Source organism: Macrotis lagotis, chromosome 1, assembly GCF_037893015.1.
Source record: "Macrotis lagotis isolate mMagLag1 chromosome 1, bilby.v1.9.chrom.fasta, whole genome shotgun sequence".
Taxonomy (NCBI): Eukaryota; Metazoa; Chordata; class Mammalia; order Peramelemorphia; family Peramelidae; genus Macrotis; species Macrotis lagotis.
The window spans coordinates 104270501-104295331 of NC_133658.1; the positions used below are offsets into that span (position 1 = coordinate 104270501).

At 36.0% G+C, this 24831-nt stretch overlaps 1 protein-coding gene across 23 annotated transcripts in view; it reads right to left on the reverse strand.

Moving 5' to 3' along the window:
• NRXN1 (neurexin 1) overlaps positions 1-21625 on the reverse strand; it is a 1421526-nt gene extending 1399901 nt beyond the window's left edge. For 12 of the 23 annotated variants that reach the window (XM_074205917.1, XM_074205849.1, XM_074205829.1 and 9 more), the window contains exons 1-2: positions 21445-21624; positions 16809-17644 (exon numbers count right to left, since the gene is read on the reverse strand). In XM_074205917.1, the coding sequence (XP_074062018.1) occupies positions 16809-17644; positions 21445-21491 (883 nt within the window). In that variant the 5' untranslated portion in view covers positions 21492-21624. Of the gene's footprint in view, positions 1-16808; positions 18538-21444 lie in introns of all 23 variants that reach the window. The other 11 variants (XM_074205944.1, XM_074205934.1, XM_074205878.1 and 8 more) reach the window with 4 other exon arrangements.
• Positions 21626-24831: the final 3206 nt, after the last annotated feature.

Genomic DNA, 24831 nt, shown 5'->3' on the forward strand with positions numbered 1-24831 from the left:
ATAGGGAACATTGACATCTTTTCTTTTTATTACATCAGTTATGTTTGTACATCCCTTTAATCCTTTTTAAAGGAGAGGCTGAGGCTAGTGGGAGGACTTGGATTGGGTAGTTCTGAGTTGTAATAGGGCCAAAGCCAAAATAGTATTTGTGCTAATTTATCCATCAATATGGTTTGAAGCTTGGGAACAACAGGCTGTCTAAGGAGAAATAAATCTGCTCAGGTTGGAAATGGAGGAGTCAAATCTTCCAAGATAATCAGTATTGGAATTGGCTTCATGAGAGTACACTTTCCTCCTGGGTAACATAGGGGAACCCAGCTCAGAATTTGAATTAAAAAAAACAAAACAAAACAATTAAAAATATTTTTACCAGGATGAATACAGTAAGACAAACAGCAAAACACTGAGTCCAAGACCTTTTCATTATTGGCAGTTCAAAGGATTGTAAACATTTGGCACAGGGCAAATCTGGAGCTAACTGACAAGAAGAATGGATCTCTTCTATATAAATCTTTCATTAACCTATCATTTATAGGTAAACTAACAAGATCTAGATGAATTACTTGATAGTAGTTACTATATTGATGAACTGTTTGCCCCTGGACAAATGGCAAAAATCTCTGAGTGTCAGTGTTATCATCCCTAAAATAAAGGGGTTATATCATATGGTAATTAGTTTTGTCACAATTTTTCATCCTGATTCTTTGTGCCATTGAAACAAGTTCTGGAAATTTTTTCCAGCCAAATACTGAAAATGGCCAAAGGATAACTAAAAGAATACTATAACACTCCAAAATATCAGGATTATATTAGCATAGATATTCTTTACCCCCGACTGTAGAACATAGAATTTTATCACCTTAGTAAGTTGTCATGGTCAAAGGAAAAAAATTGCCTAGTAGTCCATGTTCTTACATTGAATCTCTCTAAATTTAGCTATACAGTTACTTAGGTAGCATGTAAACAATCCATTGTTAGAACTATACTAGAAACCTTTCTAGGTAAGATCTGCCAGGAGAACAGGTGTCATATAATTTATAAATAACTAGCTTTTTTGTTGACAATGCCAGAATTCAAGAGAGGCTTCTGACTTAGACTAGCTATGTGAAATGTTACGGGGCAAACCATTTTAACTCTCAGACCCTAAAGCTCTCTATATTAGTACAAGTTGCAATACAAATGCCAATCTGTCTTACTAGGAGTTAAACTTTAAGGTTCTCCTTATGCCAATGAAATGAGAAAGTCATTCCTTCCTGCACCCCTTGTTACCCCAAAATATTTGATAGAATTTTTTTCAATGGTCATGGCCGTTAAGAACTTCCAAGCATTTATTTCACTAAAATTTTCTAACAACTACTCCATGCAGTTCAAGAATCATCTATTATAATTGTAACACTGAGTTAGATTATGTGGATTCAAGGTGAAAATGATATTGATCCTTTCCTCAAGGAACTTACCCTCACCTGAAGGAGAAAGGATAGAAGAGAAATGTACAGATATTTGATTTCTGGATAGAAGTAGAACTCAGGACAAAACATTTTTGGAAAAGGAGGAATTTAATGGAAGAGGTGGCAATTAAGCTAGTCTTTTGGAGTACCTTGGTGATACAATACATAGATCACTGCCCTGTAGTCAGAAAGTCCTAAGTTCAAATCCAACCTTAGACATTTATTAGCTGTGTGATCCTGGAGGGAACATTTTCAAGAAGTTTGTTTGGTTTTTTTTTTGAGGGGGGATATAGAGAGTTATAATCATGGAAAAACTTCATGGAGGAAAGTAGAATCTGAACTGCCAAATTTTGAAGGGAGAATTTTATGAAAGGAAGAGATGAAGAAACAAATGAGCTGAGAAGATACAAGGCATGGTAAATTTGAGTAAGGATAATCTAGTTTGCCTGGAATACAGAATAAATAAGGCTAAATATGAAGAGTTTTAAACTAAGTATATTATACTGGAGACAATATGGATCAAATTATGATTATTTTTGTTGTGCTTGATTTTTGTCTTTCTATATACAAGGAATAAGGTGATCACATCTATGGGTTTAAGAAAATTATTTCACTTGATTCTATTTTTTGGCAGCTCTGTAAAAGATGAATTGCAGAGGAGAGAGACTAGGAGCAGGAAAACCAATTAGAAAACTTTCATGATTAACCAACAAAGAAATGCCAGGGCCTCAATCAGGGTAACACATTATTAGAGAAAAGTAGATCAATGAGAAATATATACATCAATTCATATATATATATATATATATATATATATATATACATAAATTCATACATACGTAGGTAAGTATATGGGGTATAAAACTCTCCCTCTCTCTCTCTCTCCCCTCCAGCTGTTATTTCTAAAGCTATATCTATACATATGTATGCTTGTCTGTGCTTTATGTATGTATACATGTCATAAGTTAAAATACAAAAGAAAAATTTACTTCTATGAGATCATTTGTAAGAGAAATCACTTCCTAATAGTTGGAAATTTCATGGAAGAGGTGACATTTTAGCTAGACATTTTGGAAGTACCTTGACAGGGCAGTGGATAGAGTGCCAGCCCTGGAGTCAGGAAGACCGGTGTTCAAAACCACCCTCAGACACTTGATACAATATATCTAATCAGTTGCCAAATTTATCAAAACTATTTTCACAAAAACCTCTCTCATCTCTCCTCTCCACTCATAAAACCACCAGTTTGGTTCAGTCTCTCATTAACCCTCATCTGGATTACTTTATTCTCTTAATTCAACCTTAAATTTGTCTGCATTGGAATCCATCCTCAACCAGTTATTCTTCTAAGGTCCATACCAAATTAGATACTCCTCAGAGCTCATCCCCCCAAAATACACATATATACACATGCACACACAGACATATACGCACATACATAGAAACAGAGAATCACACATTCAATAAACTCTAGTGGCTTTCTATTACAATCAAGATAAAATAAAAAATCCCTACTTGGCATTAAAAATTCTCTACAATTAGGTTTTATCCTATTTTGCCAATGTTATTACACATAATTCCTTTACACATTTTGCCCTTTTTGCTGTTCCTCACACATGGCTTCCCATCTGACATCCTCATGAATTTTCACTGGCAGGTCCCAATATGGATTCTCTTCCTCCTTACCTTTTTTGCTTAGAATCCCTACTTCCAAAAAAGATCTAAGTCAAAAGCTACTTTCTGCGTGAACTCTTTCCTTTTCCTCAAGATTATCTTGCATCTGTTTATATATTACTTAATGTTCTTATGTAGGTGCCTGCTCTCTTCTCTTTTAAAGGCATACATGGATCTTGAGGGCAGTATTTGTTTAATTTCTTTCTTTGTTTCATTCACGTACTACACCATGTCTGGCAAATTATAGGTATCAGATGCATATCGAATGATTGATTTGACTAGTAGTTAAAATACTTGAATTCTAATGTCAATTAGAACAGTAACTAACATGATCTAGATAGGTCAAAGATCCTTAAGATGGGGTCCTTGGACTTCCAAATTATTCAAGTGGTCAGTAAAATTAGATATGGAAAAAATTACATGTTTATAATTACAAATTTAACTTTTATTTCAATTATTTTAAAATATATTATTTATGTTAAACATGATTGTGCATGTACAATTGTTATCAGATTGATTGCTACCATCTGGAAGGGGAAGGATGGAAGTGTGGTAGAAAAATGTAGAACTCAAAAGTTCACAAAAAGGTGAATGTCAAAAGCTATCTTTTCATGTAATTGGAAAAAATAAATTAAAATTGGAAAAAATATACAGCATTTCAAGGAAGCCATAGGCTTTCAGACAGCAAAAAGAAGCCACAAGCTTCAAACCTCTGCCCTTAAGAACCTTTAATCTTAGTTAAATAATTCAATTTCTCTAGGGCTCATTTTACTCATCTTTGAAATAATAATAACTAATATTTATATGCTGGTCACTGTGCTAAGAGCTTTAAAATTCTTATCACATTTTCCTCATAACAACCCTGAGAGTTACATGCCATTGTCAGCACCAATATGAGGATGTGGATACTGAGGCAAACAATGGTTAAGTAACTTGTCCAAAATCACACACCTAGTTAATGTCTGAGGCCACATTTGAACTCTGATCCTTCTAACTCTAGGTCCATAATTATCTATTGCCTATATGATCTCTTTCAATTTTAACATTTTATAGTTCTACTCTTCTCTAATTTCTTTATTTTTCTCTTCCATGTCTTGTTCTTTTATTCTATTCACTTCTTCCCTCCATTCTTACTTTCTTCTTCCCTGTATCATCTTAACTCTCCTTTCTATCCCCTTGATCTTGCAGATAGAATAATGAAAATAAATTTTCTACAGTAGTAGCAATAGCAATAGAAGATAATAATATTTCCATAGTGCCCTGTATGTTATAAAGCACTATCCTCAAAACATCTCACATGGTAAGTAGTAGAATTAGTATTATTAGCATACCTATTTTACAGATGAGGAAATTACGATTCACAGAAGTTGTAATTTGCTTGTGTTTACATGATCAAGATGGTAAACTGGATCTTGTAGCAATTCTAGTATTCTCATCACCCATGCTTTTCACTTTGGTCTTCTCTTGCTCATACCCCTATCTTCTCTTCCCTCTTATCTTGATCTTAATTTTCTTTACTTCAAGACTTACTCCTCAGTCCTTGAAGACTTTTTATTTCATCCCTATCACTTTCTGTATTTGGCCTGCATGATAGCTTTTTCTATTGAGGTATATACCTAAGTTAAACTATATTAGGGAAGATGGAGGTTGTAATACATTATGTTCTCTTTTTTCAAAAGATTATGTACAAATCTTTTCTAGGGAAGCCTTAAAAGATCATTTTTTTAGAAAACTCACCATGACTTAGGAGGTAGTGAAGTGGCCCACTGGATAAAAGCCTGGACTTGGAGTCAGGAGGACCTGACTTCAAATCTTAACTCAGATACTGACTGTCTTTCCTTGAGTCAGTCATTTAACCACTGTTTGCCTCAATTTCATGAACTATGAAATGTCGATTAACAGTATTTGATTCTACAGGTTGTGAGGGTAAAATAATCATAAAATTATTTTCAAGAATTAAAGTACCATATAATGCAAGCCTTTGTTGTAAATACTCCTATTACTACTATTACAATTACTTTTGCTACTGTTGCTACTAGTACTAATACTGCAGTTGTTGCTGCTGCTACTACCTATGCCTATTATTTAAATTTATATTTATAGTTATGCCTATTATTTAAATCTTTTAATGTTTTTGGTTCAATGAGAAAGACATATAAATGCAAGATGAATAACAGATAATTTTCAAGTAAGAATTATATATTAAATTCATTTTAACAGAGAAACTGATTATCATGGATAAGGCTTATTATCTTAATTGTACTATTCTGATTTGAATAAAAGGCAGAAAGAATAGATTTGGGGGAAAAATGAAATAACTATAGACAACAATAAATCCCAGTTAAATAGTAAGAACTGATATGTGGACCATGAGCTACACATCAAATAAAAGATGTTTGAATATTACTCTTAATAAGAAAATAAGTTTCCTTATAGATTTCTTTATACCACACTTACAACAAGCTGATTAGGTCATTATCTAAAAACTTATCCCTTCAAATGTTTCTGGAATAGTCTTGACTTCTTGTGATTCATTATAAGCAGTATAAATATTTATATGTGCCTTAATTTTCTGAACCATGGAGTGTCTTACCTATTGAGTAGTCAATGTTTAGAAGGCTTTAGTCATTTAACTTCTCCAAATTATATCTTGCTTAAAATAATAAATAGTGATTTTCATTTCAAATAATATACTTGCTCAAGGAAAAAAAAAGCATACTTCAAGGTCTAGCAAATTGAACTACTCTTAGTAAGTAACTGTCAATACAATTTTAAAGCATGACTGCATATAGTTGGTTTTTCACACAATTCCCTGTAATAGGCTGGATGGTGTCAATCAATAGCATGGTTTAATGAATATTTCAAATAACCTCAAAAACTCTGGTACTATCAGAAATCACAGAAAATCATTCTTCCATAAGCCTGAGTTTTAAATGAGTTTTATACAGATAAGGTGTTTTCATATCTTATTTAAAGTCATTGGCAACATGTGTATGTTAGTGCGTCTATTATATACATATGTATATGCATTTAATGAACATCTTCATAAGATATTGTTTTAGAATATATGCAAATATAGCATATATGATATTTAGTAACATTTTTCTCCAATTATAAATAGCATTTATTTTATATAACTAGATCAAACTACACACATAATAAGCTTTTACATTTTGAAAGAATAAAAATTTCATTGGTGTTAAATATCATTATATTTTTCCACAGAGCCAACTGGGTCAACCTGGTCAATAGGAGTACATAAAATATAGTCTATTAGTTTCAGTGGGCAGGGATCTATTTATAACAAATGGCATCTTTTAACTGTTTTGACTTATCAACTAACCATTCATTATTTTATACCATTTATACACCATTTATATATACGTGTATATATATATATATATATTCAAATATCAGTTTGAAATATATAATCACAATGGCCTCAACAAAACAGGAACCAATGATTTTACATTTTAAAGGCAGCATTTTCTGAACACTAGTATATCTAGCATTCAGTAAACTATAGTTATATGCTTCCAAGCCAGTTATATCCCAGAGGAGAGTAGATGAACACTTAATTACAAAGAGACAGCAATGCTTAGAAGAAAAACAAAGGTCTCCTGTTTCTCTGCCTCTGCCCAGTCAGCGAGTCCCACTTTCTTTTATCTAGTGAAGCCTGAATAAAATTTAGCCTAAACTGGACCCTTGCATGGGCCAATAGTGTAGCTGTTAGGTCATGAACAATAACAGCTCCCAAGCTCTGGTAGAAAGCCATGCCAAGGCAACTTTCTATCAAGAACTGGAATTCACACAGAATTCATTCAGCCCATTATTAAGCATGGAGAACCCCTCTTGTTCTCAGTATGCTGTTATTTACTACCCAAACAATCAAGGTACTTTCCAGCTCGAAATCTTTGATACCCAAATCCTATAAATTATTCCCCTAGACAGATTCTCCTTTAACTTTAGTTATTTTCCTACTTCCCACCAGGGAGTTGTACTAGGAAAGTGCTATTTTAGGCAACATTGGTCCCTACTGTTGGGTTACAGCGTTCCCCTGGATGCAATCCAGAAAAAGGTAGTTTTCACTGTAGGAAATTTGAAAAGGATCTTCTTTCTCTGTTAGCATTCTAGCTAAGTCAAATCTTTACTTTGACTTAGGTCTTTATACCAATGGTGGATAACATGACAGTAAATTTAATTCCTCAGTCCATTTCTGAGTTCTTATGATTTTTGTCCATCCTTCTCGAAGAAAAGTATATGACATCAGGGAGGTCAGTCATGACATGCATTAAACTGGATTTGAATGAAGGAGATGCTGTGCAAAGTCAATAGTCTCACTTTTCCCTCCAGAGCCATCTGGGTCCAGTGGCCAGATATAGATCAGGATAACTGTAGATGGCCCTGGATGTGAGGCAATCAGGGTTAAGTGACTTGGTAAAGGTCACACAACTAGTAAATATCAAGTGTCTGAGTCCAGATTAGAACTCCCACCCACCTAACTCCAAGGTCAAAGCTGTGCCACCTGGATGCCTAGTCTTGGTTCTTGACCTTTAGGTATCTGATCATAAACTGAAAGCCAGATGAAATAAAGAGGTGATGGAGTCAAACCCCTTTATTTTATAGATGAGTAAAATAGAAGCCCATAAAGCTTTAGTGAATTAAGTTCTCAGGGTTATACAAAATACCTGAGATAGGATTCAAACAAAGTTCTTCCATACTAAATTCATTATTCTACTTTCTTGGTAGGGCATATCCTGTCATCTGAAAGCAGAAAATGCTTTTCTGCTTTAACATTTGAATTAAAAAATAATATATTCACGTCATACTATTCACATCCAGTTCTTTTCACATCCTTTCACAATCCTCTCACCAACAATACAGCAATTTATGGATAGATCTTTGGCCTTAGCATTCCATATTCCTCATGGGTGACAGCCTCTGATTTTGAGGAAGCCCAATTCACTTGACACTTTCTGGTCCTCTCTACCATCTCTTCATTAACAGCATACAATGTGGAAGCTTCATCAATACATCCCCAGCTATCCTGTAATTTTTTTTCCCCGAGTGGGGTGCTTTGGTAATCTTCCCTATACCGCAGTCATCAGTTCTATAACTTTTGTTATCCAGAATGGTTCCTGGGAGCCACTGACCTTTCTGTGTTTTGTCTGTCTGGAATATAAGCCTGCTATGTTCAGAAACACTTGGTTTTGCCTTTATATGCAAAGACTAGCACAATGATTGGCATATTGTAAGTGTTTAATGGATGCTTTTATCATTCATTCACTCATTCAGTCAATCCCCATTGTGTCAACCTTTCCAGATGAAAGAAATTAATATTATACTAGGGTGTTAATAGATCATTATTAATTTGTGATCCATCCTTTTTTCTCTCTTAATTTTTAAGACCCTACAACTTTAAAGATCAGTCTGTGAAGGACATGATAGAGAGACATGAATACTCCTAATCCCCAAAGCACTTGCTCATCAACTAGATTGGGCTAGTTCCCACCCCAATGGTAGCTCGCCTTCTGCTTATGTCAAAGGAAGAAGGGATACTGAACTGGTTTTCACTAACGAGAGTTAACAAGAGCTACCTGTCCTCTTATTAGAGTTTGGGGTAACCTGGGTTATGAAGGAGCAAATTAACCAGAGAGATCTGGATGGAAATTGCTATCCATGCCTAGCTTGCTGAAGACTGTTGTCTCCTGATCAAGCTACATTCTCAGGAAGAGGAGCTCAAGATTTTCTTACCCATCTCATTAAATGTTCTCCAATCAGGACTGATTTTCACTTGTCAGGGGAATTCCCTATCAGAAGGTACACAACTGATATAAATTTTCTGTCTTTCATGGGATCTTTGGTTACTGAGAATAACTACTGACCACCAATTTTTTGTTCATTGGCTAGCCTAGTTAATAAATTGATTAATCCCTAGAAATTTTGCCTTTCAGAACTCTATTTCTGACATAGAGAAAGAAAACTGAGTATGCTGATCTGCATTTGTTATTATTTGATTTTCCAACTTCATGTTGATAAGGAAATCCTTGTAACCGGCTGAACAAAGCAAGCACCTTATTTTAAGGGTACAGAAATCGGCCCCAGTCCTTTAGATGCTAGGAAATGGAATTCTCTTTTCATGCTTGTTAAAGGAGAAGTAGCCCATTATCCATAACATGAAAGAAAGAAGACATAAGAAATAAACAAACTGGTGCCATGGAAACAAATCATAGTACTTCTTGACAAGATTTTCTGTCTTTTTTTTTATTCTCCTGGCATGAATAAGTACCATTCCACTTGGGATTATGCTGCATTCTGAAAGTCTGATGATTTTTGATTATGTCAGTTGTTGGAATTAGAGTAAATCTATCAATCCAGTCCTACTAGTATCCAGTTACCTTTACAGTCAACTGAATATATAAAAACAATAATGTTGCGTCCTTCCTTTTCAAAGACGACCATGCCATCAGCAAGATGATGCCATATAAGCGTGTGAATTGGATTTGAGGATGGGTGGCTGGGCTAAGTCACCAGTTTCATTTTCTCATTCAGTGTCATCTGATTCTAGTGACCAGATATGAAGCAGGATGACTGGAGATGGCCCTGGATTCCAGCCAATCAGGATTAAGTGACTTTTCTGAGATCTCATAGCTAGTATCTGAGGCCAAATTTGAACTCAGGTACTCCTGACTTCAGGCTAGTGTTCTACAGTATATAATGCTCCTAGTATATAAGCTTCTAGAGGAAAGGGTTAGATCACAAATTCATCTTTCAATCTCTGTTGCTAATAGGGTTGCTTTAAGGAAAGCATTTTGCAAATTTATTTTTTTTAAATTTATTTTAAGGCAATGGGGCTAAGTGACTTGCCCAAGGTCACACAACTAGGTTAATTATTAAGTGCCTGAGTCTGGATTTGAACTCAGGTACTCCTGACTCCAGGGCCAGTGCTCTATCTACTACACCACCTAGCTGCCCCACAAATTTCTATAAATAAGGCCTGCTTTTCATTTCTGTTTTATTAATCTGGAATTGGGATTTTTATTGCTAGAGGCAACTCCTTGTATTTAAAATTTTTTCTACCGAGGCAGAAAGGCAAATTGAAGCATAGGAAAGAGGAGTCAGTCAAAACCTTGTCTGTGGTCACACTTTGACTAGTATCAGGTAAGAAGAACCCACATCTTTCGAATTCCAACATTGCCTCTCTAGAACCCCATACCACACTGCTTGTTGTATTGGTTATTACTGACATCATTATTTTTATCTTTTTATTAACTTTACACAATATAGTACTTTGGGAAAAGGTGGAATTTATTAAATGCCAGTGAAATTTGAATTAAATATTGCAACTCTGAAGAATAAGTAACTAATCAAAATGTACGTAGATACCTTTATATTCTATGGCAAACTAATGTGATTATTTTAAAATAAAGTATCATATAATATGAACTCTGGATGGAATTGTGGTAAGATTGGTGATTTTATAAAGCTAAAAATAATGAAATAATTATCAAATATGTATTGAATACCTGCTTACTCATATCACCCAACATTTTCCCCCTAAACTATTTGTGACCTCATTTTAAAGTCTTTGATTTAATTTATTTACTGACTTCTTTTGTTTGTCTTTGATCTTTTGAATGTCAATAAGTCTTTTGCTCAAGAAATTCCAACATAAACTAGATTGTCATTCTATTAAGGTGATTTTAAATACATTATTCAGTCACAAGAAATCTGGAAACAATTTAAATCCAAAGGTGGTTTCAGGTCACTGAAAGATAAATTACCTTCTAATCTTACTTCTAGATTGAGTTTGTACATGTCTTGTACAATTGACTTGATCTATTGCTCTTAGGATTGATTTTTAATGTATATGCCACAATAATTTGACCTCTTTTTAAAAGAAAAACCTAACTCTACTTAGAATGGAATTTTCATCGATATAGCGTATGTCATTTCTGTAGAATTTTATTAAAGATTTCATTGAAAGCCTTAATGATCAAGGTTTTAAGTATATTTAGGACAGTAGGAATTATTTCATGCTACTTTATACAATGAGTAGAAGCCATGCCAGTTGTTAACATTAAATCTCAATATTTCATTAGTTTAGACTTTACACAGGAGGAATGGTGGAATCAATGTCTTGCTAACTTGGCAGAGTGCTTGACACTGAAATAATATATCAATGTGTAATAAGAGAACTACTTAGAAACTTCACAATTCAATTGCATAATATTGAGTCTAAAGAATCAAAAAGGTATCTAAAATAACACCAAAGGAAGCTTTGTGAGAATTTAAACCTTTTCATGAACATTTGCACTCTTCTGGTGCTATGCACATTATATTTGTAAGACCTTTTACTTTTTAAGAATTTAGGTAAACTCTAATATTGTATTATTCAATGTGTCTGTTTTCTCACTGAATTTTCATCATATTATTGTATCCTATTTAAGGCAAGCAATTGTCAACCATACAACAGATGAAAATATTTAACAAATTATCAAAATTTATGCAGCAAATTATGGAAAAACTCCTGTTTTCTGAATCTCAATCCATTGTCATTTGTACAATATATTATAAAGCGATGTGATCTAGTGAACTATATGGAGATACAGTAGAGTGGGATAAATTTGGAGTCAGGAAAACTTACAATTAGTCCTACATCCAATACTTATAAACTGTATGACTCTTTGGACAAGTCTTTCATTTTCCTGAGTCTCACCATCTTCATCTACAGAACAAGGCTAACTCTAGAACCAATTGCACAAGGCTGATTTGAAGATGAAATAAGAGAAAAATAAATTTTAGAAACTTAAAATAAAATATAAGGTGAGCTTTTATTTTATGTTGGGTATGGACAATTTATTACTACAATGATAGGTAGTTGAATTCATCCAGGATGATTCTGAAACAGGGCTAACATTTTTTTTTTTACTCTTAACATTTATTTGGCTAACTTTATTTTTTAAAGGAAATAGAAATGAATAGTATGAAATGATATAAGCCTATAAGCCACCATCAACTAAACCACTTAGTAGTAAATGGGACATAAATCCTGGAAAAATGATCATCACCATCATAATACCCAGAAGAGGAACAAGGTTTTTGTATGAAGTTTAATTAAAACCAATTCCAAAAACCATATGTTAAGAACTAACTGTTTGTAAGGGGCTGTGATTGCAACTAGTGATAAAAGACAGAGCAAAAATATAATTTCTGCTCTCAAAGAATATTTGTTTTTCCTGTATATACTTCTCAATTTTAGGAAAATTCACAGTAGATATGAAATGATTGCTGGGGGAAAATGCCTTTCCTTACAGACTTTTAAAACTCAAATGTAATTCCAAGTCAACTGGAGTTATATAGTTAATTCAGTTATTGAAAAATCAAAGAAAATAATTAAGAAAGTCATCTAAGCAGCTATAACAATAACAATAATAATAATAATTCATCAAATATTGATAGACAATGACACAGTCCAAAATAAGAAAGGCATACAATATTTTAGTTAATGTAGAATTACTATATGGAATGCATAGCAAGTTACTAATGTCCTTTTCATAGAATAAAAAATAATTTCTTAAGGGTACAAATAGACCAATAGGTCATAAGAGAAGTGCTAAAATAAAATATAATTAATTTGCTTTAAATGCCCCTGGATTCAGATTAAGGAGAAAAGAATAATAATAGAAGAATTTCTAACCTCTAGAATTTTCTGTATCTAAGATTCCATCTTTGGTTACAGTTTCTTTACATTTGAGAGAGGAAAAAAAAAGACCCAGGTACAAATTATTCTTCAACACCTTTCTAACTGGAAAGAAATCTTTTGAATGTCATAAATAGGCAGCTCCCTTTGCAGTTTTGAGATTTCTAATTTCTCTTTGATTTTAAATAATATACTTTCTAGTTCAGGCAAAGGTTCTGATAAAGAGCACTCATTACTATGTCTTGATACCTATAAACCCTTTCATTCAGGCCAAAGTCATTGATGTTTTTTAGACTCACTTTGAAAATTTCTAACAAAGATCAGCTACTTTTTGTGTGAACTCTTTGAATGATAGAAGAGATGATTGCAAATAAATATGTTGTATAAAGTTGAATTATATTTTTATTTAATTTCATCTTCAATTTAAAGCATAAAATATACAACACCTGATTTTATTGAAAATATGAAATGAATGAAATATTTAAGTTTTAGTTTTAAAGGGTTTTTAGGGTCTCTATTGTTATTTTGATACTTGGGCGACTGTGTTTACCACTAATTCTTGCAAAGCACTAGGAAAATTATTATTTTTTACAATAAAACAGAAATACTAAAGAATAAGACAGTTTAATAGCAGTAGGTATGTAGGACTTATGGGAAATCAATATATCTCCAACTCATCACTTTTTTAAAATTTCTCTGTCAATCAAATCCTGATGTTTAAGATCATAATTGCCCAATATAATAGATATACCTCAATGTTTGAAGAAAATTTATTGTCATTCAAATCTCACCTTTTGAATTACAGAGTCAAAAATAGAAACAAAAACTTAAATATCGATCTAGTTGACATTGAAACACAGGACAAAATTACTACATGACTGTGGGGATGAAGATAACTGTGCTTCACTTTTGGTTTCAGTAACTAAAATAATTCCCTTAACCTGTTCTATATTTCAGTCGCCCTCCAAAAAAAAAGATCTGTTAGTACTGCTTCCTTCAGTAGTAACCCCCTGGACACATGATGTCAATAAACAGGAAAATTAGGAAACATGAACCCCTTAGGGACAAATGTGCTAGTAAAACCAAATGTTCTATTAGTCTGGAAATACAGGATTTTCCTGAGGATGAGACATAAAAATAAACTCTCTTGTCTGACCATGCTTTTGATTCTGACCAAAATTAGACAATGCCAGGCCATATAGAATTGGAGCATAAATATAGATTTGCCATAATTTTTAACATGTTTAAAAAAAGATTGGGGATAATTGAATATAAATGATGACTGTAGACATGGTTCCATTTTAAGTGCATCTGATTGCATCTGTTGACTCTTGACTAGATATATAGAGATAATATTTGGAAAGGAATGCAAAAGACTCTTCATTTCTATCTATTTTAAATCAGTTTTCAACAGGAAATCATTTGACACAAACATAATAGAAGAAAAAAGTAGGCAACAAGGAATGAGTCCTTTTGAGGAAAGTGACTTAAATCTTTACCCTCTTTATTTTCTGATTGTATTTTATTCAGTCACTTAGTCTCACAGTGTCCTTAGGGGTTAAGACTAAACAATTGCCATTGTACTCAATATATGAAATATATTTCCAAATTGAATTAGTGCTACACAAGAATCCTGATGGGTTTGAATCCTAGGTGGAATTATCCTTTTCATCAGGTACTGTGTTCAATAATGCATGTTGGGAAGCATTCTTTATCTTACAAGGAATAAAGAAAACCTCCCTGTGTGTCAAAATAACATGCATGTCCCAAGACATCTAATTTTGCTTCTCTTTGACATATTACTTTCTCCCCTCTCTCCTCTATGCTGAAACCTTCCTGATTATGCATAATCCCTCATTCTCTGCATCTAAGATGCACAGAAAAAAAATCAAAATTTTTTATTAAAAACACCCACCCACACAGTACCAGCTGTCATTGTATCATATTTGTTGCCTAATTTAAAGACGGAAGTTTCATTTCATGTAGTCTTCATTTAATTTTATTTTATACCTTTTAAAGCTATACCAGGTTTGGATGCACCACTTTCTACTGAATAATTGTACTTTATATCCTTTTTTTCTATTAATCTATAATAATTGTACTTTCTTTTTTTACTACAATCAACCCATTATATCTGTCATTTCCTCCTTTGATTCATATGAGAACTCAACTTCCCCCCCTAGGAGGAAGAATTGAGAATGTAAATATAACTAGTAACTCTAATACTACAGTCATGGAAATTTATATGCAAAGTTGATTTGTACCATATGTCTTGTAAGACATTCTCCTGCTGAAATTTTGTAAGAAAGTGATCATGACTGTTAATAATTATCTGGATATGCACTAGAGTGAAGTGATCCTGACTTTGCTTCCTTTAGTGCTGTCAACTAAGATTTCAAGGTATCCAACTAAACCACCTTTAAATCTTTCTGATTTTTTTAAAAGAGCAAATATTTACAAATTTTAAACAAAGAATTCTGGAAATATGAAAATAAAAGAAAATTAACTGGACTAATTATATTTATGTTAACTATTTCTCCTTAGCAGAGTCAATAAAAGACAGAAGGTGTTACATAATGAAACACTCCCACAAATCAGGTTTCTGTCTATATAGTTCACACAGTTTGATGGTATATATTGTTCACCTTTTTCATTTCAGTCATAAATGGCATTTATTCACTCAGTGATCTGCCTAATTAACAGTATGAAATAACTCCTTTGTATACCACGTGCCTTCTCTTCTATTTAGCTTTAAGTAACTCTTACATTGCTTTTATTCATTTGAAAAATTAATTCCCATTTTGGGGATGTTGTGCTATTGGTCTTCCCAAAGAGCTGTTATTTGTTCACTATTATGCAAGCCATGCACCAGAATTTCACTGAAGAGTAAAAAATGTGACAGAGGAAAAAGAAACCTAATTGCCAACAATGTTTTAAAAGTAATTTTTGAACTTTCACAAGTCCCACTAACAGGAAACATTTTATTTATACCTTAATGTCTATTTTTTTAACATAGGGAAATATCCTTATGAACAATCCCTTTCTAAATTGTATTATTTTTCCTAATGTATAAACATTTAGTAACTTCCCATGCTTAAAATAATCATTTTCTCCACTAGTTTATTTCTCCTTTTGTCTAACATCGTCTGGGAAACACACATTTAATTTTCTATTATTTTCAGATATCAGAATTGCTTAACTTGATCCACTTCAAGGAACTATTCCAAAACCCAAGATTTCTTTTTTGTTTGGCAGATGATGGGTTTCTTCATAGTCATGGAACCAAGTAAGTTTCCAGATTACTACTTCTCTAACAAAACCAATTGTCAAGTTTTTCATGTCCTTTTCTTTTTCAGATTTATTTCTATCTTCTTTATTCCAAGTTTTGAATAGAATTTTCATGATTTTATATTCTTGCTTAAAATCACAAATAATCACATAAATGTCCTCAATTTTGGTCATGCTGGACCTTTCAATTCACCTCCATACTTACTTCAAAATTCAGCATATGCATACCTACTCTCTTTCAGATATTATTTATTAACTTTTATTGCCCAAATAATTGTAATGTAGTTTTCAGATCTATCCAGAGTGAACAGTTGAGGGAGAAGTTTAAGGGTGAGGAGATGAACTATAACCAAGGTTCATGAAGACATAGAGTACTGGTTCAGAGACAAGGGCAATAATACCCTCATCCAAAAAAGGCAAAGAGCTCATTAAACTCCATGATTAGCTAGGAGCAAACAAGGGAATAGGGAGATGCCTATTTGACAATGAACTCAGGGATTGTGGCTATTGCAAGGTTACAGGGTACCAAGGAGAAGCCATGGATCAAACAGAGAGGCAGTAAAAGATGGAACCTCACCTTGGAGATAACAGACACACATTGTCTAGAGTAATAAAATCCCATGCAAGTTTAGCCATCATGCCCACCATTCCCTTTCTTTGCCCCCTTTGCAGAGGTGGGCACTGGGGCCTCTTACCTTGGCTGCAGTCCTTGCCTCGGAAGCCAGTTCGGGAGCAGTCACACACGGCTTTGTCATCCACCACGGAGCAGACTCCTCCATTGAGGCACACGCCTCCCTCGCCCTCTTCCCCAACCTCACATGGGCTCCCCCCACCACTACTGGGAGGCTCATCTTCCAGTTTCACCTCGCCACTCTCCACTGGCAAGGCCTGGGATGAGTTCACCCGGACATCACGAATCCACCCTTTGAAGGGTTCCTGCTCTCTCACTGAGGCCAGTGTCAACTTGAGTGCAGCAGCCCGTAGTTCTGGGGGCAGGCCACCCACAAAGAGGCCACTGAATACTGTCATATCACGACGCTTGGACTTGACCTCCACCCACTTGGCCTCTGTTTGGTCAATGAGCAAAGTTGTGTTTCGGAATTGACGGCGAATCCGCACAGTGTGCCAAGTGCCATCATTGACTGGTGTATCTGACAGGAGGACTGCGGGCTCAGCACAGAAGATTGAAAAGCTGAGCTGAAGCCGGCCACCTCTGGTAAGGATCAGCTCCAAGAAGTCACAGAAACCCTCATCATCAAAGTAGAGAACTAGGCCCCGGGCACTTCGGGTCTTCAGCTGGAAACTCATCTCACTCTCACAGCAGGCATTCCACTTGGGGAATCGTGTCCACTGGCCATCAGCCCCTGGGAACTCCAGTCCACTGCCCAACTCTGCCCAGCACCCCAGAAGTAGGAGTGAAAGGCATACAAGGAAGCATCCCCCACGCTGGAGCAGCGCCGTCCCCATGCTCGGGGCTGGGGTTCGGCGCGGAGACACTGGGGTGGACAGGTTCGAAATCTTCCTTGATACCCTAAGATAAAATTGGGGATGGGGTCAGGGAATAAAAAGGGGTTGGAACAGGAAAGGAAATGATTGAAGTGGGAATGCTTCTTCCTTTACCTGTTACCCTTTTTTTTCTTTTTTCCCCCCAAAGCCTCTTACTCTCTATTTCCTACCCCACTGGAAGATGTCGGCCCTAGTGGTCTGTTACAGCCACAGATCTTCCAGACCAAAGGGTAAATACACCTTGAGGGAATGTGCTTAAAAACTTTATCAAGAACAAAGCAAGAAAAATTGATGATCAATTAAGAAGAAGATATGGGCTGTGGGTTCAATGAATGAGTCAGCAGATGCTCCCACTCTTAAATGAAACAATCCTTCAGATTCTTCTGGTGGTCGAGACAGGGAAGATGTGTAGGAAAAACAATAGAAAACACCAAACTTCTCAGATGTTTACAATCTGGTACTAATATTTCCACATGCCTGCAATAGACATATCTTCACATGTTACCCCCAAGCTGAATAGTCCCCAGTAAGGGGAAGAAAGGACCTTAACTTCTTTAGAACATCAATTATCAATTCCAAATTTTGCCTGCCAATAGATTCCCTCAGATCACAAAACTTTGGTCCCACTGCAGCCAGGGCAGAATGTTAGCCTCCTTGCTCATGACTTCCCAAACTATTTTGTAAAATTCCTCTTTTTTTCTTCTCTCCAAAAATGGAGTTGAAGTCCAAAAGCTGTCAAATTGAAGGAGAACTTTAATTAGAAAGCTCAACAGCTCTTCTTCTTTTCCCTCCTTCCATGCAAGGCCAAGCTCAACTTAGGTGCATGTTGCTGTGTTGTTTTTTTTCCTCTCTCTCTCTCTCTCTCTCTCTCTCTCTCTTTCTCTCTCTCTCTCTCTGTTTTTTTAGTGACCCAGAAATCTGCAAAGAATTAAGAAAACAAAATAAATTCTAAATCTATTTACTATGTCATTGAGATAAATTTCTTTACTGTTTTACCAATGACTGGGCACAACTATTCTTTAAATAGTATACCAGGGATAAAAATAGCCCTGTAAATGAGGAAATATGCCAAATTCCAACTTTATTTGCTGTAGTATAATCCTAGTCTATTGTAATCATAATACAACTGCTTAATGCAAATTTGCAACTTCTTATAATAATCAACAGTCATTCAATACAGTTTAGTACACAGATCTGATCTTCTTTAACTTTAATTTTTAAGCAAATTTCTTTTTAAAAATCTGAAAGGGAAAATAAAGCCCTGCTTTTTCTTCTTGCCATGGATATTTTCCTCCATAAATCTATATTTTTCTTCATTATTATCTCTTACATGAATATAGAAGTGTGAATATCACCTAGCAAGATCTTATATGTATGAATAGGTTTGGGGTTTTTTAAAGAAGATTAAACAGTCAGTAGGAAAATGCTGGCTTTTATTTGTACTGCATTTCTACCATTTTATTTTCACAAGGAAAGATGGTTAAACAAGATTTCCTTAGAAGACGCTTCCAAATTTTCAAAGAATCACTAGTTACTTTTCAAAATTCAGAATTGCAAAAATGTTCTTTAATAGTGAAAATCCTTTTGAAACTTGGAATTTTGAAAGGATTTACTTTCAACTCATCCCCTCTAAGATAGACATACCTATAGGAATGTTAATGGAATTTGCTATTTTTCCTTTCAGTGTAGCTATCATAGGTCCTGCTCAATTCTTTATCTGGCTGCCCCCTAGTAGAATGTGTATATCCTGAGAAGCAACTGGCATGCATGTCACCTCAGGTCCTATGGCTCAAGAAATACAAGGATTTAAAACCATACCTTTGAATCACCATTACCTCAGTATAGATCAATCCCCTGTCTACATTCTTAGATCATCTCTCTTCATTCCGTGCTAATGTGACCATTTTTAAAATGTCATAAAGTCATAAATACTGAACATTGCCTAATACAAATTTTTGTAAAAAAAATGTGGGGAGAAGGGGCATCTTGTAAGCAAAAGATTAGCATCATGTATATGTTTTCTTGTCATATCAAGAAAGCTCGTATGTTATCCTACCTCCCCCAAAATAATATTTATCCCTTGGCCACAGAAGCTCAACATCTAATTAACACTTTTTTTTTTTAACAAGCAGAAACTAGCTGTAATTTATTGCACCGCATTGTGCTGCTGCTTCTGCACGGAGGGAGCTTGAAGCATTTCTCTTCAGTACAGAGCAATCCCTACAGGTGTCAGCTGAGAGCCACCAAGCTCGGGGATCCCACTTCAAGTTCCTCCCTAGATGAAATTGATGACCGGCTGGATCTCTTTCTCCTCTCTCTCTCTCTCTCTCTCTCTCTCTCTCTCTCTCTCTCTCTGTCTGTCTGTCTCCCTCTCTCTTTCTCATAATACACACACACTCCACACTAGCAAAAGAAAAAATATAATCCCAGATGCTTATTTATTATGGCTGATACATTCTACACCATCACCAAACACCAAACAGACCTGTCTGTAGTGATTTGATTAGTCGTTAGAAAGACAGTTTTATTATTTTAAAGAATATATATCATAGATACTCTATCTCATAAGTGAATTTACATCCCCAATCTTCAATAACATACAAAATGAGAAGGACTGAGACAAACTTAAAATAGCATATAGAATCCAAATATCAGCTGATCCATGAACAATCATTTTTATCAAGGTTTTTTCAGATATAGTTATTTTCTTAAACTATGTTACATAGATTATCAAATAATCTACCTCCTTTTCTCCCTCTCATCTTCTTGCTCACCTAATTTGTCAGTTTTTATTTAAGAAGAAAAAAAGAAAAATACCAGAAGACAGATACATATTTTAGTACAGAGTAGAACAACTAGCTATCACAATTCTTAGAGGAAGCTCATTGTGTGTATCGGTGTGTATTTATATGGAGAAAAGGAATCTCTCTGGGCACAGGGAATACCTGGCCAGTTCACAAATCAGAGAATGAAATAAAAGGATCTGAAAAACAACCAGGCTGCAGCCAAAAGGAGAAGCGCTCTAATTCAAAAGCAGATTTAACAGCCTCATTAATCTTTTCTTTCATTTCTAAAATCAAATTCATTCCCAAGCTACTGGAAGGATCGATACAATACCCTCACCAGATGCAGTTGCATTTATTTTAATATGTTTCTTACACACACACACACACACACACACACACACACACACACACACCACACCACACCACACACACGCACACGCACACACAGACACACACACCCCTTTCCCCATCCTTCATAGCATGCAATAAGCAAGAACTTGAATAGTTTCAGTCACATTGAAATAAAAAAGTGATTAATTATTTTTTCCGCTCTCAGATAAGTCCCCTAATGACAATACACACCCAATATTCTCCTCTTCTTTCCCGCCCAGTCCCTACGCTCCATCTCTATTCCCAGTGCAATTTCTTGAATTGCATGGATTAAGGAAACACGCAGCTAGGGGTGGGGGATTGCAAGAAGATACATTTTATTGCCTAAATTTCTAACCTGTCAGTTCTTTTCTTGCTATTGCTAATAAAACACAACATCCAACCTTTAAGTTGCTCTCTCCAGTCCACCATCTCATCATCTTATCCTCCACCTATTTGGAAAGCTGCTCGCATTTCTCCCCCACCGATTGCGCTCCCCCCCCCCCCAACCTTCTCCCTTGTGCATATGTGGCAGATCCTACCTCAGTTATGGGAAAGGGGTGGGTGAGGGTTTCCCTCCCCAGCCCATTACCCTGCGCCGCTCCCCCACCCCGCCCCACTACTATCCCTATTTCTCCATCTGCCCCCAATCCATTTTGAGCTTCTTTACCTGTCTGCTTGGATTTCCCTTTTAGCTCTTGGCAGAGCCAGAAGCATGCATCGGTCAAAGAGAATTTCCCGAGGTTTCTGGCTCTAAGGCGACCGCTGCTGCGTTTTCCGAGGCGTCAGGCTTGAGCGTCTATCTCGAGGAGTGAGGGAGGGGAGAACAGGCAAAGGAGGGGAGGAGGGGGAGGAGGAGGAGGAGGAGGAGGAGGAGGAGGAGGAGGAGGAGGAGGAGGAGGAGGAGGAGGAGGAGGAGGAGGAGGAGGAGGAGGAGGAGAGAAGAAGAGGAGAGAAGAGAGGAGGAGGAGGAGGAGGTGGTGGTGGTGGTGGAAAAGGAGGAGGCTGGGTTACGTGATACCGGGTGCTGTCCTTCTGCGAGAAGGGCGGAGCTGCGCTCTCTGCAGTACCACGGAGAGCGGTGTCCCCTTCCTCAGGCTCGGGATGGGGTGAGCTTGCCTGGTTCTGCGGGCAAGCCTCCTCTAGCTTTCCTGGTTCGGATGCCTGAGGACCGGGGCTTGGCAACCTTTGCACCGTCCCTTTGCAGGGGGAGCCTGATCCAGGGGGCGGGATCCTGCTGCAAGCGCTTCTAACTTGCCACCACCCCGCCAACCTCCCCCCCTCCACCCCTACTCCCCTGAAGAGGGGGGGGAAAAACCTAGTCTAATCTACTGAGCATGCCCAGTCTCCAGTTAAAACCACGCAAGGTTTGCAAGGAGATTCCGCTTCTCCGGGGTTTAGTAATGATTAGGGCGGAGGGACCGAGAACTAGAGAGACAGGGCATCAAACAAGGGACCGAAAGGAGCCCAATGGGGAAGGCTGGCAAGGTGCGAGGGGGAAACAACAGAAAACAGCTGCCTTCAAGTCTCTGACTAAGTTCGAGCTTAGAGGAGCCTGATGAACCTGCTGTTCTTACTCAGGTAGAGTTTATACAGAGAAATAAGGACCGACCTCGCTGACTCTCCGTCTTTCCCTTAAATTCCTCTGCCCAGCGTCCTCAGACAATTGGATGGCCACCCTGTACTGAGATAACTTGCTTCATCTTTCCGAGACTGCTTGGTGGCGAGGGTGGGGAGGAGGGCAGGCATACGACCCTGGAAAGTTGCCAAACTGATGACAGAATAAAGTGCAAGAAGCTTCCTTGAGTGAGCCCAGGGTCTACCCCACCCCTCGCCTTCCCTAATCAGAAGGATCCTACCTGCTAACCCCCCAAAACTGTACTTGTTTTCCCCTCCCTCTTCTGTCTCCTCCTCCTCTTTGCGGCTGATAAAACCTGGAGAAAGTGAAACTCCCGTGAAGCATCCTATAACTGGGCATGCCTAGTAGATGAGTCTGGCCCTGGTGCTCAAAGAGTTAACCTTTATCTTTATCAGTCTGTCGGGCCTCAGGTAGTAGTTTGAAAGCCTGGTTTTGTGGATTTTACCTTGCCTTTGAAGTTTTGGCAATGTCTAAACTCCTGTTCTCCACAAAGTTCTAACCTCAATTAGTTGCTAAGTAAAAACAACGGATCCGATACTATTTTAAAACCACCAACTCAATAGGAAATTCCTAGTCTCCTAATTTCAACTGCAGTTTAGGTCTTATCTCTACCATCAGAGGATAAGACTGAAAAAGACAAATTCATAGATCCGGAAAAAATGTAATTCAATAATATTAACAATATAATGGATTTATAAAGAGTTTTCTCTCAAAGAGCTAATATATTTTTGAATTTGAATTCTAAAAGTCTAATTTTCACCAAAAACCCTTGAGATTCTTCATCTGGAGTCCTCAGGAAACCTAAAAGGGTCTCTATCCTTAGATTTCAAGGCAAAGTTGAATTTTGATTAAAAAATCTATTATTTTAATATAAAGTGCCCTTTATAAAATTATATATTTTTTCAAGTTTAAAAACTTTTTCTGAGGAGGGTTACATAGGCTTCACTAGATTGTCAAAGATGTCCATGACATACACAGTAAAGGTTAGGAACCTTTTCCATAGACAATAAATCCTTCAATGGCAGATCCTCGTTTTGCAACAACAATAAAAAATAATTTTGTATTCTCCACATCATGTAACATACCTGGGTTATGTGTTCTTCAAGGATAGAGGGGCTATCTTTGTATCTCCAACTATTACAGACATGACTGACAAATAGTAGAAAATTAATAAATTCTGACTGACCAACTCACTGACAAATGTATTGGAGTAATTACTAGTGTAATATTACCCCTGCTAGATAAATCAGACTTCTGCTTTATCCAAAAGGGCAGGACTGAGATGACTGGGTTATAGATTTTGTCTTGACACAAGGAAACCCTTCCTAACAATTAAAACTGTTCACAGGAGAATAGACTTAGTTGGGGCAGAGTGAGGATTTTTTCAAAGGTGATCCTCAGGGAGAAAGACTGAAAGATCACTTGCTAGAGATTATGGAAACAAGATCTGCTCATTAGATATCAATTGGACTAGCCAATAGTTCTAAACAATTTCTACAATTGTAGAATCCTCATTTATTTACTTATTTACTTACTTGTAAGGACCTAGTAGTACAAAAATATTTATAGCTCTTTTGTGGTGTCAAAGAATTGGAAATCGAAAGGATATCCATTATTGGGAAATGGGTGAACAATTTGTGGTATATGATTGTGATGAAATACTATCATACCTTAAGAAATGTCAAGCAGGATGATTTAAACATGATGCAAAGTGGAAGGAGCAAAACCTGAAAGACATTGTACACAGTATCTGAAATAGTGGAACACTGATCAATAGTAAAATATTTAAGTACTCATAATTCCAAAGGGCATTTGATGGTAAATGCTATTTACTTCCAGAAAACTGATGAACTCTGAATGCATATTAAAGTGGACTTGTTTTTTGCTTTCTCTATTTTTCTTGTTTTGTTTTTTTCTTCTTTTGTAATATGATTAATATGGAAATGTTTCACAAAACTTCACCTGTATAATCAAATCGAGTTGCTTTCCTTATCAGGAAGTAGAAAGTCAGGGGCAGTTAGGTGATGCAGAGGATAAAGCACTGGTCCTGGAATCAGGAGGACCTCAGTTCAAATCCAACCTCAGTCAATAATTATCTAGGTGTGTAACCTGGGCAAGTCACTTAACCCATTGTCTTGCAAAAACCAATAAAAATTAAAATTAAAAAGAAGTAGAAAGGGAAGGAGAACATTTGGAACTTCATTTTTTTTTTAAAAAAAGAATGTACATTATTTTTACATGTAAAAATTGAGAAATATTTAATGAAATAAAATGTATTAAAAATAACAACTGGGTTGTTTAATGTTTTTTTATAGCATTGTCTGAGAAGTTCTAGACTAGTTCTTCTTAGAGGTCCATTCAGATTCTGAGATTCTGAATACTATGATATATTGATTAACCCTTGATTTCATCCATGTG